The sequence below is a fragment of the Melospiza georgiana genome, chromosome 1 (assembly GCF_028018845.1).
Source record: "Melospiza georgiana isolate bMelGeo1 chromosome 1, bMelGeo1.pri, whole genome shotgun sequence".
In the NCBI taxonomy this organism is placed as follows: Eukaryota; Metazoa; Chordata; class Aves; order Passeriformes; family Passerellidae; genus Melospiza; species Melospiza georgiana.
In genome coordinates this window covers 31,631,656-31,647,304 of record NC_080430.1, presented here as the reverse complement: position 1 = coordinate 31,647,304, position 15,649 = coordinate 31,631,656, and the positions used below count along the sequence as shown (strand labels likewise).

The 15,649-nt window shown below is 37.2% G+C and overlaps 1 protein-coding gene across 2 annotated transcripts in view; it reads right to left on the bottom strand.

Moving 5' to 3' along the window:
* Positions 1 to 15,649, bottom strand: part of ITGB8 (integrin subunit beta 8) — a 48,209-nt gene that overhangs the window by 7,581 nt on the left and 24,979 nt on the right. For both annotated transcript variants that reach the window (XM_058022547.1, XM_058022555.1), the window contains exons 6-13: positions 15,291 to 15,449; positions 10,453 to 10,548; positions 10,270 to 10,359; positions 7,545 to 7,679; positions 4,295 to 4,697; positions 2,985 to 3,210; positions 1,315 to 1,418; positions 70 to 233 (exon numbers count right to left, since the gene is read on the bottom strand). In XM_058022547.1, the coding sequence (XP_057878530.1) occupies positions 70 to 233; positions 1,315 to 1,418; positions 2,985 to 3,210; positions 4,295 to 4,697; positions 7,545 to 7,679; positions 10,270 to 10,359; positions 10,453 to 10,548; positions 15,291 to 15,449 (1,377 nt within the window). The remainder of the gene's footprint in view (positions 1 to 69; positions 234 to 1,314; positions 1,419 to 2,984; positions 3,211 to 4,294; positions 4,698 to 7,544; positions 7,680 to 10,269; positions 10,360 to 10,452; positions 10,549 to 15,290; positions 15,450 to 15,649) is intronic.

Here is a 15,649-nt window from a genome sequence, read left to right as displayed (position 1 = left end):
ATCAGCAATTAGCTAACTTTTATAAGCAAGAAAAAGATTACTGAAGATGATGGCTCTGAAATCAATTACCTTCTTTGTCGTAGATACTCTGTAATCAGATGAAGATTTAACTTTATTGCTACTCCCCTGTAGAATTATCTGCCTGATGATAAGGACAACAAGCAACCCGATCAGAAAGGTAACTATAAAGATTATGGAAAAGACTCTAAAGTAGTTCCGTCCAGAGAAACAATCTGCAATGAAAGGAAAACACAGGGGTAAAGCCTAACGTATGGAACAGGCACATCCCTCTAACACAGGCATCTCCACCACTGCTTAGTAATGCTGCACAAATGTAATACAAGCCTGATAGAAAGTAAGGGAAAATAAATTAAGGGAAATTAAGAGGAACAGTTGTCATATGCAAGCTTTTAAATTTGGGCATATCAAGAAAGGCAATTCAGATCAAGATCCATGGTAGAAAAAGAATTTAGGTTTCATTGTATTGCCCACCATAAATTCTCTGTAGACTAGTGAGTTTATAGCTGAAGTAGAGGGGATGAAATATTAGAGATGTTTGGGGCTGAGAGAATTTAATCTTCACAAGACAACAGTGAAGATCACTGGTAAAATTTGAAAGAAAATGTGTTTTATTGAATCCCTGTCCAGTGCTCTCCTCACTGATAGACTAATACAGTAAGCTTTCCTTAATGCTAAAGTTATGAAAAAAGTATTCACAATAAGTTTTCACATTGATGAACTGTAATATAAAAAGATTTATATATATATTAAGGTATAACAAAAGGTAACCATTTACCTGCATTTTAATTGCTGCATGAAGTGATTAAACTTGGAGAGATTTTATTTAAAAAGATTTTGTTCTTCCACAGACCTCATAACTGCAGTGTTTTATACTTGAAAGAAACTTTTAAACATTACTGAACTTGAGGTAAGCATTTTACTTCTTTCTTTCCTGTTTCTGGTAATGTCAAATACTATAAACATGGTCAATGTAATAAAACATACAGATGCCATAACAAATTTTTATAAATATTTCTTTAAGCATTGCTCAGGCAGGATTCATCATTATTAGACATGACTTCTTGAGGATCTGGGAAAACTGAACTTAGCAATGCTTGACAATCTTATTTCCTGTTATTATTTATCTTTCACTTTCCCTAAAACTATGAATGATTTTTCTTTTTCCTGTTTTCTTTCTTTGCTATTGCAATAATGTGATATACTTCTGCAAGACATTCTAACACTGAAAAATTAAATTACTAATCACAGAAGATTTTAATCTCTTATTAAAATTACCTAGAAAATGCCACTTACCTGAAGTATTATCAATATAATGCAGTAGGTAAGTGCATGAGGTTGTGCACTGGTCAAGTATGACTTGAGATGCATTATTAGAATGATAGCACTGAACACAGTTCCTGTAAAATAATAATTTAAATTTTAATAATTTCATATTTAATATTTTTAATTTAATAATACTTCCTGTAAATTATAATTGAAAACCTATGTCTTTCTCTGCCTTCCCCTTTAAGAGAATGTATCAACAGGCTGACGTATTGCTTGCACATAATGCTTTCCTGTTGTTAGCAAAAACATTGCGACATTTATTTATTTTTTTCTGAAATGTGATGCCTCTCTCAACATTTTATCCCCCTGATGCTTCTCAGAACCAACTAGTCAGAAGCTGCAAACTAAAACATGTCTTTGGCTTTGAGCCACCTTCACCCAATCCTTGCTCTGCCTTTTGTGATGCAAAGGTGTAGCTAAGGTCCAGCTTTCTTCAGCTTTCAGCCTCCACTTTCTAGTCTTTCCTTACCTATCAATCTCATTCAGATGCACGCTGGAATTGAAAGGTAGAGGTAAGTAGAGGAAACACAGTTTTGCCAATAATTTTTGGGTGCTATGTTAAGACAAAGCCAAGTAAGTTTGCACTGCTGGGCAGTTAAGAGAGAGAGCACAAGTGGGAGGCAATGCTCTCAGTCTTACTGTCTTCACTGTATAGCCCTGAAGGAGACAGATGTCACAAGAGATCCTCAAAAAAGCCCTAACTGAATTTTTAATGAAGATATGCCATCTTCTGAATTTATTAAAGGCACATATTTCACAGTGACTTCGAACAAGTGTAAGCCAGAAAGGTTAACTGCATTTTATTTAGTGAAATCTTAGCAGCAACATTTCCAGATGTGGCCAAGCTTGGTTCTCCAGCATTTTCACCAGATGAGATATAATTGAAATAAATACAAACAAACAATGATTCTGTTTTGAGCACAATGACCTTTCCAATGAAAGGCTGATCTTTCACCCTCTGCACCACAGTGAGATGCACAACATCACATGTGTGACGAGAGGGCACAGAAGAGATGTGCCCAAGGAAAGGGCTTCATTTGCTCTCTGTGCCAGGACCACAGAGGGCACCACTGAGAGCCTGGTCTAGCTTGTCCCCTCCTGGGCTTGCTCAGTTTTGGCCTCCATCCACACTGTCCCTTCCTTTACATGAGTAAGGAAAAATGACGGGCTTTAAGACCAGCATGGCAAAGACTAAGTGCTTTGAAATTGAGCAATGAAGAATGTTGTTCTCTGGGTAAGACCAGCTCTGCTCTGCTGATCAATGGCAGTGACAATCTACAAGTACTGCTTTAGCTCCACACTGCTTTCTTTCAGCTGAGAAGCACAAGGAGTGTGCAAAAACAAATGTGGAGACTATTATTTGACTTGGTGGCATTCAAAAGTAGGAACTACTTTCCATTTTTAAAATACAAACTTATAGCTTTATTTCCAGGAGATCTCATATGAAGAATGGTTAAAATAGATGCTGACATGCAATTCTCTAAATTGCCAGTGGGAATCCAACTACACAGAGAAGTATCAAGTATGAATTGTACCAATTTCCTACAATCTAAATAACTAAGAAATAGAAGCAGAAATATATTTTCGTGTTTCAATACTAGGGAGTGAAAAAGTCAAGTCTAGCACAAGAAACCTACCAGTTTTCTTCACAGGCTTTGTTACAAGTAGGACAATATTCACAGAAACGGCCAAAGCTTCTTGGGTCTGTGCACTCACACTTTCCACATACACATTTTCCTCTTCCACTGCAAATTTGGCCCTTTGAATTCAGGCAGTGCTTTGCTGATTGTGATGAGCACTCACAACGATCACCTTCCCAGCCAGCAAAGCATTTGCATTTACCACCTTCACATTCACCATTACCTACAACACAGAGAGTCTGGAGTCATACGTTTCCATGAAAACACAGAAAAAAAAATTAGATGGATACATTTGTATTTCTTGTGCTTTATCTTGAACGGAGGAAATTTAGACCTGGACTTTCTAATTAGTTTTTAAGTTAACAACTTGGACTGAAGTTACTGGCATGATCAATGTTGATGGCTGCTGTTCATTGTTAAGTTGAGCATAAGTTGCTACTATGATGTTGCTCTAAAACATTTTACTAAAATTCTGCTCTTTTGCTTTGGATCAAAACAATGGAGATTAGGAATTACACAATGACCAGGAAAATAGTCTTCAGGCAAACTAAACAAACTTCTTGTTAGCAAGAAAACATTCCATTCAAATAAACAGCAAGATTCAGTGGAAGAAATAGTATAAAGTTCATGTGCACAGGCCAGGTTTGTTCCTTCCTTTTCATTTTCCACTCCCATTTCCATTTCAATTTCAATTTCCATTTCCTATTTTTTTTTTCCTCTTCCCTACCATAAAGTGGACTACAAAAAGAATGAAAATTTCTAACAACTCTGTTTCACTAGGAGTCTGCTTTCTGAAGCAGGCATTCCCTACAGTGTTCATGTTTATACCAGTATTTGAAATCAAGTGCCACTGTATGTCTCACAGGACCGATTTAGGGTAGTAGAAAATCAGAATCTCACCTGGAAGCAATAATCACTTCCTAATCTCTCAGTATCTCATATTTCCATTATACTGAAATGTATCAACTAGCTTCCTGGAATAATGTTATTTTTTGTTTGAGAAGTCAGTATAATTACTTATTAAGAATTTTGAGATTTAAATATTAAAATAGCTAAACTTTGGAAAAAAAAAATCAGTCTATCCCCTAGAAAACGGTGGTGAAATTTAGAAGACAGTATGCCTGTGGTAAAAAAAGTCCAGGAGTGTGAATTCCTAACAGGATGTTCAGGACATTTCCCACACTAATTCTGCACAAACAATTCCAGTTCTTGACAGCCTTATATCATTGTTTTCAGCTGCATCATGTAAAGTAGCCTCAGAAAACAAAACAAACCAAGAAAACATAGACATAAACACTGCAACTTACCAGAACATAAGTTTCCTTGGTGATAGGGGCAGGAAAAATCATCCATTTCACAGTACTTGCCATACACCTTGCCTAGCTTGTTTTTGTGGCAGAAACATTTCCCATCTATGCAATTTCCTTGACCACTGCAGATGGGTTGGTCCTGGTGTTGCCTGCACTTCTCTGAGGGAAGCGTGTCTCTGTTAAAGCTGCAGTCACTGTCACTGCACGGGGACTGTTGGCTGTCAGAAGTTTCATCAGCCCACACTCCTTTGCGCCCTGTGCTGTCCCCATACTGGCAGGCACAGCTTTGCTGCACATTGACAATGGAAGTTTCATTGAAACCAATAGGCTTAAGTATGACATATTTTCTTCCTCCACTTGTATGACATCCTTTCATTGTAACTGATACATTGAAAAGTACCTAAGAAGAAATAAAGATGGATTTAACAATATTGTTATTTTCTTGCTTGCACTTGTTTAAAAATTTTAACACATAAATAAAGCAGAATCTTATATTGTGTATGAATGTGCACTAGCTGATAATAGCGAAATACAAGTGGTCACTTTTCAAACATTATATATTAGTAATGATAGGCATCACAAATATAGGTAAAATCCTAATAATAGAGGAAGTCCACTTTTGAAGTTAAGAAAGCGTAGTTGCAAAAGACAAGTTTAATACAAATTAAATGGAAATAGAAATATCATCACCATGCTCCTGCTATTATTTAACATGTATATTCTGTTATATCACAGGAATATTTAGGTAAGAATTGGGACTAGATTGAACAAGACAATACACAAACAGAAACAGAGGTGCTCTTCATAAAAAGAATCTATAATGAATGTCCTGCTGCAGAATTGGTCATGAACACATAAACCATATAGATTTTTGGATGGCCCTGACTACCCCTACTGAAACACAGAAACAGTTCACACGTTGGCAGTTACTTTTCTCAATTCCATGGACCCAGTGCCTAGCTCCAGGCCATGTCATGGCCATCACCACCGTCCTCCAAGTTCTCATCCCAGCAGTGCCCACTACAGCAGCAGCTGCCATGGCTTTTTGCAGTTCTAGCACAGGACTAAGGATCATTTTTGTAGTTAGGTGAGTGCCACAGTTTCCATCAATCACCTCTAAAAGGTTTTGACAGCTCTGACATGTCTGACACACTATATATCAATCTTGTATTTTACAATTATTTTTCGGGTTTTTTTGTGCAGTACACTTCTGACAGGGTATTCTCTCTAAAGTTTTGAATTTTTTCAGCTTCCTGATGCAAAGCAACTCTTTCTCATCTCCTCATAAAGAAAAGGTAACCAGGAGGAAAAAGTGAGAGAGGAACACAAGAGAAGCAAATACCTTTAATCTTTACTACCAAAAAAATAAAGATTTCCAAATAAAAAAGGAGAAACCCCGAGAAACTGATTACATATGAGGCTAAAACAACCCGCAAATACTGAGGCCATTCATCTCTCATCACTGTCTCTCCCTCCCGCTGCGCCCCCACACGAGAACAACCCAGCCCTTGGGGACAATGGTGGCTTTGTGGCAAGTGGGGCTGCGGCTGCCCACACGGACAACAGGAGAAGAATGCTGTGCAGAAACATGCACTTAATGTCATATTGAGGGGGCACACAGGCTTTGTCTCACCCTTTGCTTTTCTTCTTCTCATTTCTCAAATGTGCCACTACACACATAACCCCTCAGCAGCCCACACTCTCCATGCATTGAGATTTCTTCCCTTGGGTTGCAGGGCAAAAGTGTGGCTACAGAGGAATTGATTCATACAGCAGGTGCATATCATGTGGGGAGGACAGGCTGCAGCTAAGGAATGTGATTTATTCAACACAGAGCCCTGCCAGACAACATCATCTTCATGTACAAAACAGTACTGGAAGAATTGCAGGGAAATGGGAGAGAAGGGAAAATCATGTCGTGCATATGAGTTGTGAAATTTGATTCTGAACACAGCAGCAGATAGATTGAGCCTGTGGTGACTAAATAATTACAACACCATGACACTTGCTAATAGCCAAAGTTGGTTTTTCACCCTGAAGAGACCACAGGATTCTTCCAGAATTTAATCCACTTTGTGTTTTGGTAAGAAAAGGAAGGAAGAAGGATTAGACAATGAAAGGAATGTGAGAATTAAGGAAAAGCATTTTGTCTGTAAACAAATACTGAAAGAAGGATTTACGGTTAAAATAAATTAATCTCTTAAGGATGGCTCATTTTCAACAGCCATAGAGGTTTAGGACCACATGCAATCTTTTACAATCAACTGGCTTGGCTTTTATTAAAAAGAAACAGATATAAATATTTTTCTTTTCATTAAACAGAACAAATTCCAGTCCTGTTTCTTATGACATGCCCAGGGACCAACAGAGGGGAAAAGATGCCTTAAGAATAAAAACAGCAGATCTCCTGTAAACTGTAAAAGCTACAATCAGCGGCATGCAGAGAAAATTCAGAAGAACATAAAATACATTCAAATTTACATTACAATTCACACATTTAATTTGTTTTGCTATTTTTACACAAAAGCTATTTTTCACACTAGCTGAGACATATGTACATGTCAAGCAGGAAAGAACTTGACCCTCTTCTCTAGAAACACAGACTTCTTCCTGGCAAGCGAAAAGACTCCAGTAGTCTAGCAATTAAATAAATATATCAATGCACAGAGAAGTTTTTCTGGGAAGAAAACCATGTTCTTTACCTCAGCCAGACATCTTCCCCTGCATTTTCATGGTGCATGATGCTCTGTTTCATTCAGTAGGTGCCACCAATTCAAATGGGAATAATTTTTTTTATTAATTTGGTTTAAAAAATAAACTAATTATCCACAACCCTGATTGTGCAGGAAGACTACTAAAGCAAGAAGAGAGAAAGGTGACATCTAGTCCCAAGGAACACAAATTCCAGTGATTTTTTTCCACTGGGTGATTATCTTTCAACCTCTTTACGTACAGATTTCATCACAATGGATGTGGTGGTTGTGCCCAGTGGAGGACAAAGAAGGAAAGTTTTAATGGACGTTAGCTTTCAGGAAAAGCTTTGAGCCTTAGTTCCACAGGATTAGTGAGAATTAAAATAAGATTCAGGAAAAATAAACCCAGAGAATAATAGAGAGCCTGTGATCATTAATCACATAAATCCATTTTCAGTTTAAGTAAATCCCTAGAAGATTTCACACCATTGAAACCCAACCAAACAGAAAAATAAGTATTCCAGTTCCTTGAAGAATGAGAACTATCAACATACTTCTTTATTATATCCCACATTTTTACATCCTTCCATGCCAGGTTTTTTACTTCCATCAGGACAGATAGCAGTGATATTGAAATGAAGACCTTGGATCTGGTTATCCACTTGGATTTTCACTTCAGAGATTAGTTTCTGTAACCAGAAAACAAGTTTTAATTGCACTGCATCTCAAAACACAATGTACATTAGTGACTAACACCAAGTATGGCTCCTATGTCTGACTAAAAATGAAGAAAGCTTGTCTGTGTGAATAAAGGAATGAATTAAAGCTTTGTTTCCTATGTAGAGACCCAATTACATTCCAAATATACACAACCAGTGAACTGGTAATTCTGATAAAGAGGATTAGGTTTTCCAGATAAAAATGTTTTCAGCTTTGCTAACATGGTTTTGAGACTGCATTTTTCACAATTTGAAAATCTATTCCAACAATCATGTGCAACAAAAACTGCTCATTGTTTGAGTCTACGCTGGCTTTTAGCAACACACCTAAAATACAACAGTAAACATACACAGAACCACTGTTATCCAGCAGAAAAGTTTTCTAATTGACTTGACACTTTAAAAACTTCTGATATTTTGCATTTATCTTAAAAAAAATTTCTCTGAACAAACCTTAGGGTGACCTAAAGGCTATTGGGATTATTCTTACTGATTTTTCTGGGTAAACTAAGACTATAAAAGCCAGCTATTGGCCGATTTTGCAATAAAAAATAATGAAAAAGCAACTACTTTGTAACTTGTATTTACTACATGACCTAAAATCCTGCTTCCTTCAAAGAAGAAACACTTCTTGACGATTTAAAAATTTATTAAAGCTCTGTATAAATTTATGAACTGAAAATTGCACAGAGGGATTTTTAAAATTCCTGTCATATTACTATTAAAAATAAGTTTAGTGGGATATTTTTACTGCTACAAATGGAAACACAATTATGTGAATCTTAACGCATGTTTATCTTAGTAGTAACTTTTTGAAAATTAGTGACTCATCCTTGGCTTTTTAGCCAGGGATTTTCAGCCAGGGTTTTCCATAGCTAAGGCTAAGGTTTCCCTGCCTGGAACAAGAGTGAAAGAGGCCCACTGTCACTGAATATCAACACTAAATTTATTTTCTTATCTAAGTCCTTTTTTTCCTAGAATGCAACACATTCAAGACCTGTTCACCATGTGTTTATATAGTAAAAAGCCCCTAAAACTATGATAAAAAGCTCAAATTGTGAAATCCGATGAAGGTTAGAATGGGAAGAAAGTCAGTGTCTGAAAAATGAAAATAAACCTAAAGCAAACTGGGGGTGGCTGGACCAGGAAAGTCCCACTGAATCTTGTATTGAACAAAGTAATTGCTTCATAAAATTTCATTTCCTCCCCTTGAATGTTTGCCTGCACTGAGTAAGAACTGTGTTTCAATTTAGGAAGGACAGTGTAAAATTGTCATACAAAAGGACTACAATTTTCAAAATTCTATGCCAGCAACTTCCTGCAAACCTCCATATTTAAAATGAGATCTCTTGACTTTATAAGAGGAAATAAAATACCAGTGAGAACTTCTCTGCAATTTGACTACCCCTAAGCTCTGATTTTGAATGTGTTTGCCTTTCTCCCAATGTCTCCAACGTGACAGTGAGAAAAGTGTATGCAAAAGCACTCTATGAATTAGGAACAGACGTGGGGGCTTGCTCTTCATTATAGCCAATTTGCTGAAAACAAATTGCTTGATTCTGTGGTTAAGCAAGTAAAATGGATAATTTCAGCCTCCCAAATCTAACAAATTAAAAAAAAAAAAAAAGTGATACATGTGGATACCTTGCATATACTTTTGAAGCTGAGATTTCAACTTTCTGAAACAGAATGTTTGTGTGTAACTGCACATCTTAACAGCATTCAAGCATGCAAACCATCACATTCATTCAGATGCTGCTCTGTGGGCTCCCCATGCTCTGGTACCTCAAATGTCTATTTCTTGGCTTCATTACCAAAGCTGTTTACACTGTCTTTCCTTCACTAACAACATGTCTGTTTCACTTTCAAACTGCCATTCTGTGTCAATCATGTGTGGAAAATGACTTTATGGTATTTCCCACACTGTTACTTTCTCTTTCTCAAACTATTACGTTCAATTGATGATTCCAAGCAAGAGTTCACAAAGCCATTTCCATTTTTCTCTCCCAAATTCTATCAAAACTCTTCACTTCCATGCCTAAAACCCCCAAGTCATTACTCTGCTTTTTACAGTATAGATACTGCTTTTCACGATATCCGCTGTTCTAAAACTACCTCCTTGTAAATTCCCATTTCCTGTTTGTTTTCTAAAAATTATGCTGCAGAACTCTCCAGATATTGCATTAGGCTTTTGCTCTGAATTTATATGGTGCCTAGACAGTGGTGTCTGGTCTGTAACTAAAGATCTGAGGTGCCAAAATTCAAATAAATAAACCATCTTTTGAAGTGACATAGCAACAGATATAGAAAACCAAATACAATATTTAGAAGCATCCTTAGAAATTAAAAATGAGAAGCTCTTGGCTTTGAGACCCTGACTGCCTGGGACTTGGAGAGCTGTCAAAAGATAGTATCACCTATCCACCTGGACATTAGGAAAAGTACGGAATGTATCCTTGCAGACTTCAGTTGGAAGACGAGATCCTGGAAATTCCAACTTCAGGCTATAAAAGATGAAAAATATACAAATATTACATAGAACATGTCACTCTCCTCATACCTGATAGGCTTCTACCACCAAATCATTGAGGTTTGCTGCTTGGGATTCTATTTGTCTTGCAACAGTACCAGGCAAGAGAGGTAACAGATCCTATGAAAAAGAAATAATTTATGCACAGTTTTAATTTTAAGTATAAATATTGTGCCTTCAGAATTAAAAAAAGAAAACAGGTTTCTAACCTACTTTATACCAATGAAACTGGCTTCCTTGAACAGCAAAAATAACATTGATGTTATTGTCAATCAATTTTTCAGAAAGCTGCCCAAGAGATGGATGCTCCTGCAAAATACAACAGGAAAGAGAAGATTGCAGATTAGTAGGGAAAAATCTTGTATTTCATATATGACACATTACAGATTTTCAAATCAATCAAATTGGATTGATTCCAATCCAACTGTAACTCCCAAACGTACAGAGAATGGTAGACTGATATCAAAACCAGGATGGGCCATCCTAAAAAACAATTAAAAAAAAAATCATCAGGGCATCACCTAGGGTTATCTGTAGCCATCTATGTTGATCTGCTGCACAGTGGGACGACTCTACAATGTTATTTTGTTGGTCTGCGTCTTATGCTTAAAGAAATATGGATAGGATATGGTCCATCTAGAAGAACAGGGAATAATAGGTGGGTTCTTGTGCAAAAGCCAGAGAGAAAGTAAAACATGAAACACTGAGATGAGGTGTGCTTTTGGGCACAGCAAGGAGGGTAATTACAACTGACAGCTTTCTCCTTGGTGTGTTCAAGACCTACCTAAGGGCTGATGACTCTAGTCCTCACCATGATGACCTGCTACATTTTCTTAACCACACCTGTGCTTGAAGAAGATGGCATGAGTTTCACAGCTCTCCTCAGTAACGCATTGTTTTATTTGCTGGAGTACCTATGACAGCCTGTCCTGTGCCAATGACCTGCTCTTCTACACTTCTCATTAAGAGATCTGACATGGATTTGAGAACAAGAGCTGTGTTACTGCCTCTTCATCCAAGATCTGGGCAAGTTCAAGGGTGTCTGTGTAGTCCCAATGGGCTTTGTACACCTGGGTTATGGGAGATCCCTTCAGCTCCAGTACTCCAAACCAAACTGTATCTGAAAATCACCACTTATTAACCAGCCTTAAATGAATACTTCTCAAGAAGTATTCAACAGTTCTCCACTAAATTCAACAGTTAAAATTCATGACTAAAAAGAAAGAAGTGACTGGGGTCTTGGCCTGTGATTCTACTTGAAAAGATTTCATCTGGACACCTCCACTTACGTCAGCTACTTCAACCTTTATCCCCTACATAGTTTGCTCTTTCTTTTCCTTGTATTTTTCATCATCTTCCCCCCCTATTGTCTCTCTCTTGCACAAACACAGTCTGTTACCCTGAACAATTTCTTTCTCCTCAGATTGTCCCTTTTTACTTAAGAGACCCTGCAAGTCAACAGCCCTACTAGGAATAATCTGAATAGCAAGACAACTGAGACAAAGAGAATCTTATGCAAGAGAGCAAAATCCATTTTCCATCATATTGCACAATTATAAAGAGCCTGTATAACGTACAGAGAGAACAAAGGAGTTTCTTGGTGCAGTTTGATATTGGCCAGGGTACATTCCTCTCTCAATGTTTCAATGCTTTGGTAAAAGATTATGTTCCTTAAGATAACTGATGAAAGGTAGATGACACAGTATCAAACAGGCCTTCTTACAGCTCCAGCTGGAGAGAGTAGCCTACCACACAGTGCTAAGCCCTCCTTCCTTCTCCATGGCACAGAGCACAGTGGTGGGGCCTCCACTGTGCTGCCCAACCCTGCAGGCCACGTGCAATGGGCTGGCAGACCACAGACACACCAAGTGGTCCTAGGACACGAGTGAAGCCAGAAGTTCTGCAAACTCCTCCTGCACCATAAATGTGAGAATGACAGGGGCAGTACCAAGAGATCATGAGATGCTGTCAAAATAGGTCAGTCCTTTGGCTTAGCACATGATACGAGATCTGTCTGAATTACAGCAGAATGGCTCCTCAGCAACTCTGCAGCTACTGGCTGAACTCTGGCATCAGGAGTATCAGAAATAGCTTTCCAAGCCTTCATAAAATAAAAACTTACTCAGATGGAGCTTATGACACCCACAGACATGCAAGGGCTGCGGGAACAGGATCCCCAGATTACCTCTGCTCACAAGGAAGGCTGAACTTCTATGTACTTGTCATCAGTAGGTCTCTAGAGTGTCCAGCTTCTGGTTTATTTTTATTAGAATTGAATAGAATAAAAAAAACCAAAAACCAAAACCAAACAAAGCCCAAAGCATCAACAGACCCACACTAGCATTTTAAGTTTTTTTTATTGTTTATGTAAAGAGATGACATAAGGCACCAGAGATGACATAAGGTACCTGATGATTTTTTTTAATTGTTTATGTAAAGAGATGATATAAGGTACCAGTGGTCACTCATGGAGCCTTACTTTGCTTGCTGTGAAAACCTTGCTGTAATTTATGTGTTTTCATCTTATCTCTTCCCACTACTGCTCAGGTAAATGTACTTTAATTTTAGATCATCTCTCTTGTTTCAATTGCATAATTCATTTTATTATTTTAACTTGGTTAAGCTGAGAAGATAACTAATACAAATGTTAAACATTTCAGAAAGGGAGTTAACCAAGCACAGGTCCAATTAAAAGAGACTAGATTTCTTTCCTATCATGCATTTTTTTTGCTGACCCTTCTGTGACTGCTTAGCAGAAGTTAGAAAGAAACATGCAGAAAAATTGTCTAAGTGGAAATATTTCTGATGTCTAAGCTTGTTCAAATAAATAAAGCAAAGTCCTCTAAACTGGCTCAAGTAAGAAATAAAAATATGCCAAAATACAATCTTCTCATGACTACCCAAAGCTAAGAATCAAAGCAGGAAAACAATGTAATTGCAGAAGTCTTTAATTTAGTACAGCCAAACAAAATTGTATTGATACCAAAAAAATCCAAAAATATGTTTCATATTATGTTTTCTAAAAGACTGACAGACTTTCATGATATTTCATTTAAGTACCAAATAGTTATTTCAGCCCTCTGATTTCACTCACTCATTTGAAGTTGGATATAAATAAAATAATCACATCTACCATGGATGAGAGGAAAAAACCAAGAAACCAGCACATCTTCCCTTACAGACACTATTGTGTTGTCATCAAATCTGCTCCAGAAAATGCAATTCCTAGTACTAAGTTGATGCCTACTGTTAACATGTGGGCATGCAAAAATTAGCACATATGTTAAAAAAAAGGAGTTAGCAGCCAGAAAACATGTGGCTCTAAATGTTCCACACAGATCTAAGCATCTTTCAAGGTCATTTCATTGGGGAAGCTAAAAAAAACAATTTCATAAAATACATCAGTAGCAGTCATCATGGAGATTTCATTTTCCATATGGGAAAGTTCTATTATGAGCTATCAAACCAGAATGCAGAATATCAGTAAAAACACCATTTTTTCAGTGAGCATCAATCTATCATAGCTGCATAGACATATATTCATTTTGCCCATATTTTCCATTGGTGAGTTTTTCAGTTGCAACAGAAATTAATTCCAAAAGTTGGACAGAAAATAAATACAGTTTGTTGTTTTTTTTTCCTGAAACAGAAAATATCTTTATTATCAAAGGAATCCTGAACACCAAAAAGATTTTTACCTTTAGCAACTATTGAATAAGCAGAGCAAATATTCTCTGATTTATAGCACTGCAACTAAGAAAACTAAAAAGAAAGAAAAACAGAATGTTCCGCATTGGGAAAGAAAAGTTTCAGGATTATTTGCTCTAAGTAGAATAAACTGAATAGGCTGATTAGAATGGGAAAAAAAAATCTGACATCTGTGAGGAAATATCCAAGAGGTGACAGAGGGAGTATATGAATGCATGAACGTCAGATAAACGGAAACCTAAATAACCTTCCTGTTGGCACACACTGATCTCCCTCCTCCGTTCAGCAAGGTCCCAAACACTCACTGCTTCCCAGAAACCTCCTGTATTTCATGATAGCACAACAGCCAGCAGCCTCTTCCTGCTGCTCCACCATCCTTGTAAATAACAGTTGCCAGGACTACATTCAGGTCTAACTCCACTTACACAAGCCCTCACCGACTTCACTTTCACATTGCTGGCTCTGGCTGAACACAGGCTGTACACTTTAACTAAGGGCAGCCAGCACTGAGAACAAAACTTCAATGTGTTCTAACTGTACCATAGCTCATACTTCTGCTTTCTGGGGATTACACTGCAATTAAGCAGTGATTCATGTTTCTTAAATAAACAATTCATATTTATTTAAGAAAATAGCCAAAGCAGTTGAAGCCTATAATTCTTAGGAAAAATTCCTTTCTTCAGTCACTTATAACTACTTTATCTATTACTGAAGAAAATATCCTGAAAGTTAAAAAAGTCTGTTGAAGGCATCTTATTTTGCTACATCAGATTTGCTGCAACTTTTTGCAGACGTTTGTATTACCACACATTGGCTTTCCACTGTGAAATCTGAATGCATTTAATGCTAGTCCATCCATTTGAGATAGCTCTTTGCTGTTGTATGCCCCCTGGTTTATTCTTACCAAGCCTTTCAACCAACACTCCTGTGTATCCTCTGACCATAAACCATAGCCACTACCTTTGTCTTGTGAGCACGATTGTACAACTCCTACATATTACCAGCTTCTACTTGTGCTAGATATCACACCACACACTTCTTACTTATATTTTATACAATATGTGTGTGATTTTTATGAGATGCTAATAAAAACTCACACCAAAACCACAACATATCCTTCTTTGCTCTGTACCATTTTATTCAGAACTCCAAAATACGTTAGTTCACACAAAAAAAATGTCAATGTGCCAGGTGACCAATTCTTCATTTCACAACTTCCCTACCTGGAATAATATTATTATAATAACTGAAATAAAAAAAATGTTTTGAGAGGAGTCTAAAAACTTCATTAAAACAGTTTTGCACTGCCTCTCTGACGGAAAAATCCATGACATATACCTTACCATGGTCGTAGCTTTGATGTACACATTATCTTTCAAATGACAGTTTCCATCATGGGGAATTACTATTCCTGCTAATTTACTGTCAAGGGCCAGATGGGAAGTTTGATCTGTCATCACAAGAAGCAGTCGCTTTGCTTCTTTACGCCATCCAATATGGCTCTACAAAGAAAACAAAATTAGGTGTAAGAAAGCAGCAGCTACCTATTTTCTAAAGTAATCAACAACAAAACAAAAAATTAACATGAAAGACCACCTTCTAGATGTTACACTGCCTGGCAGCATTGCATTTAGACCAGGCTATTTAAAGCATTTTGTGTGGAAATACACATAATGTATTACATCTGAAATCTACCAGTTTC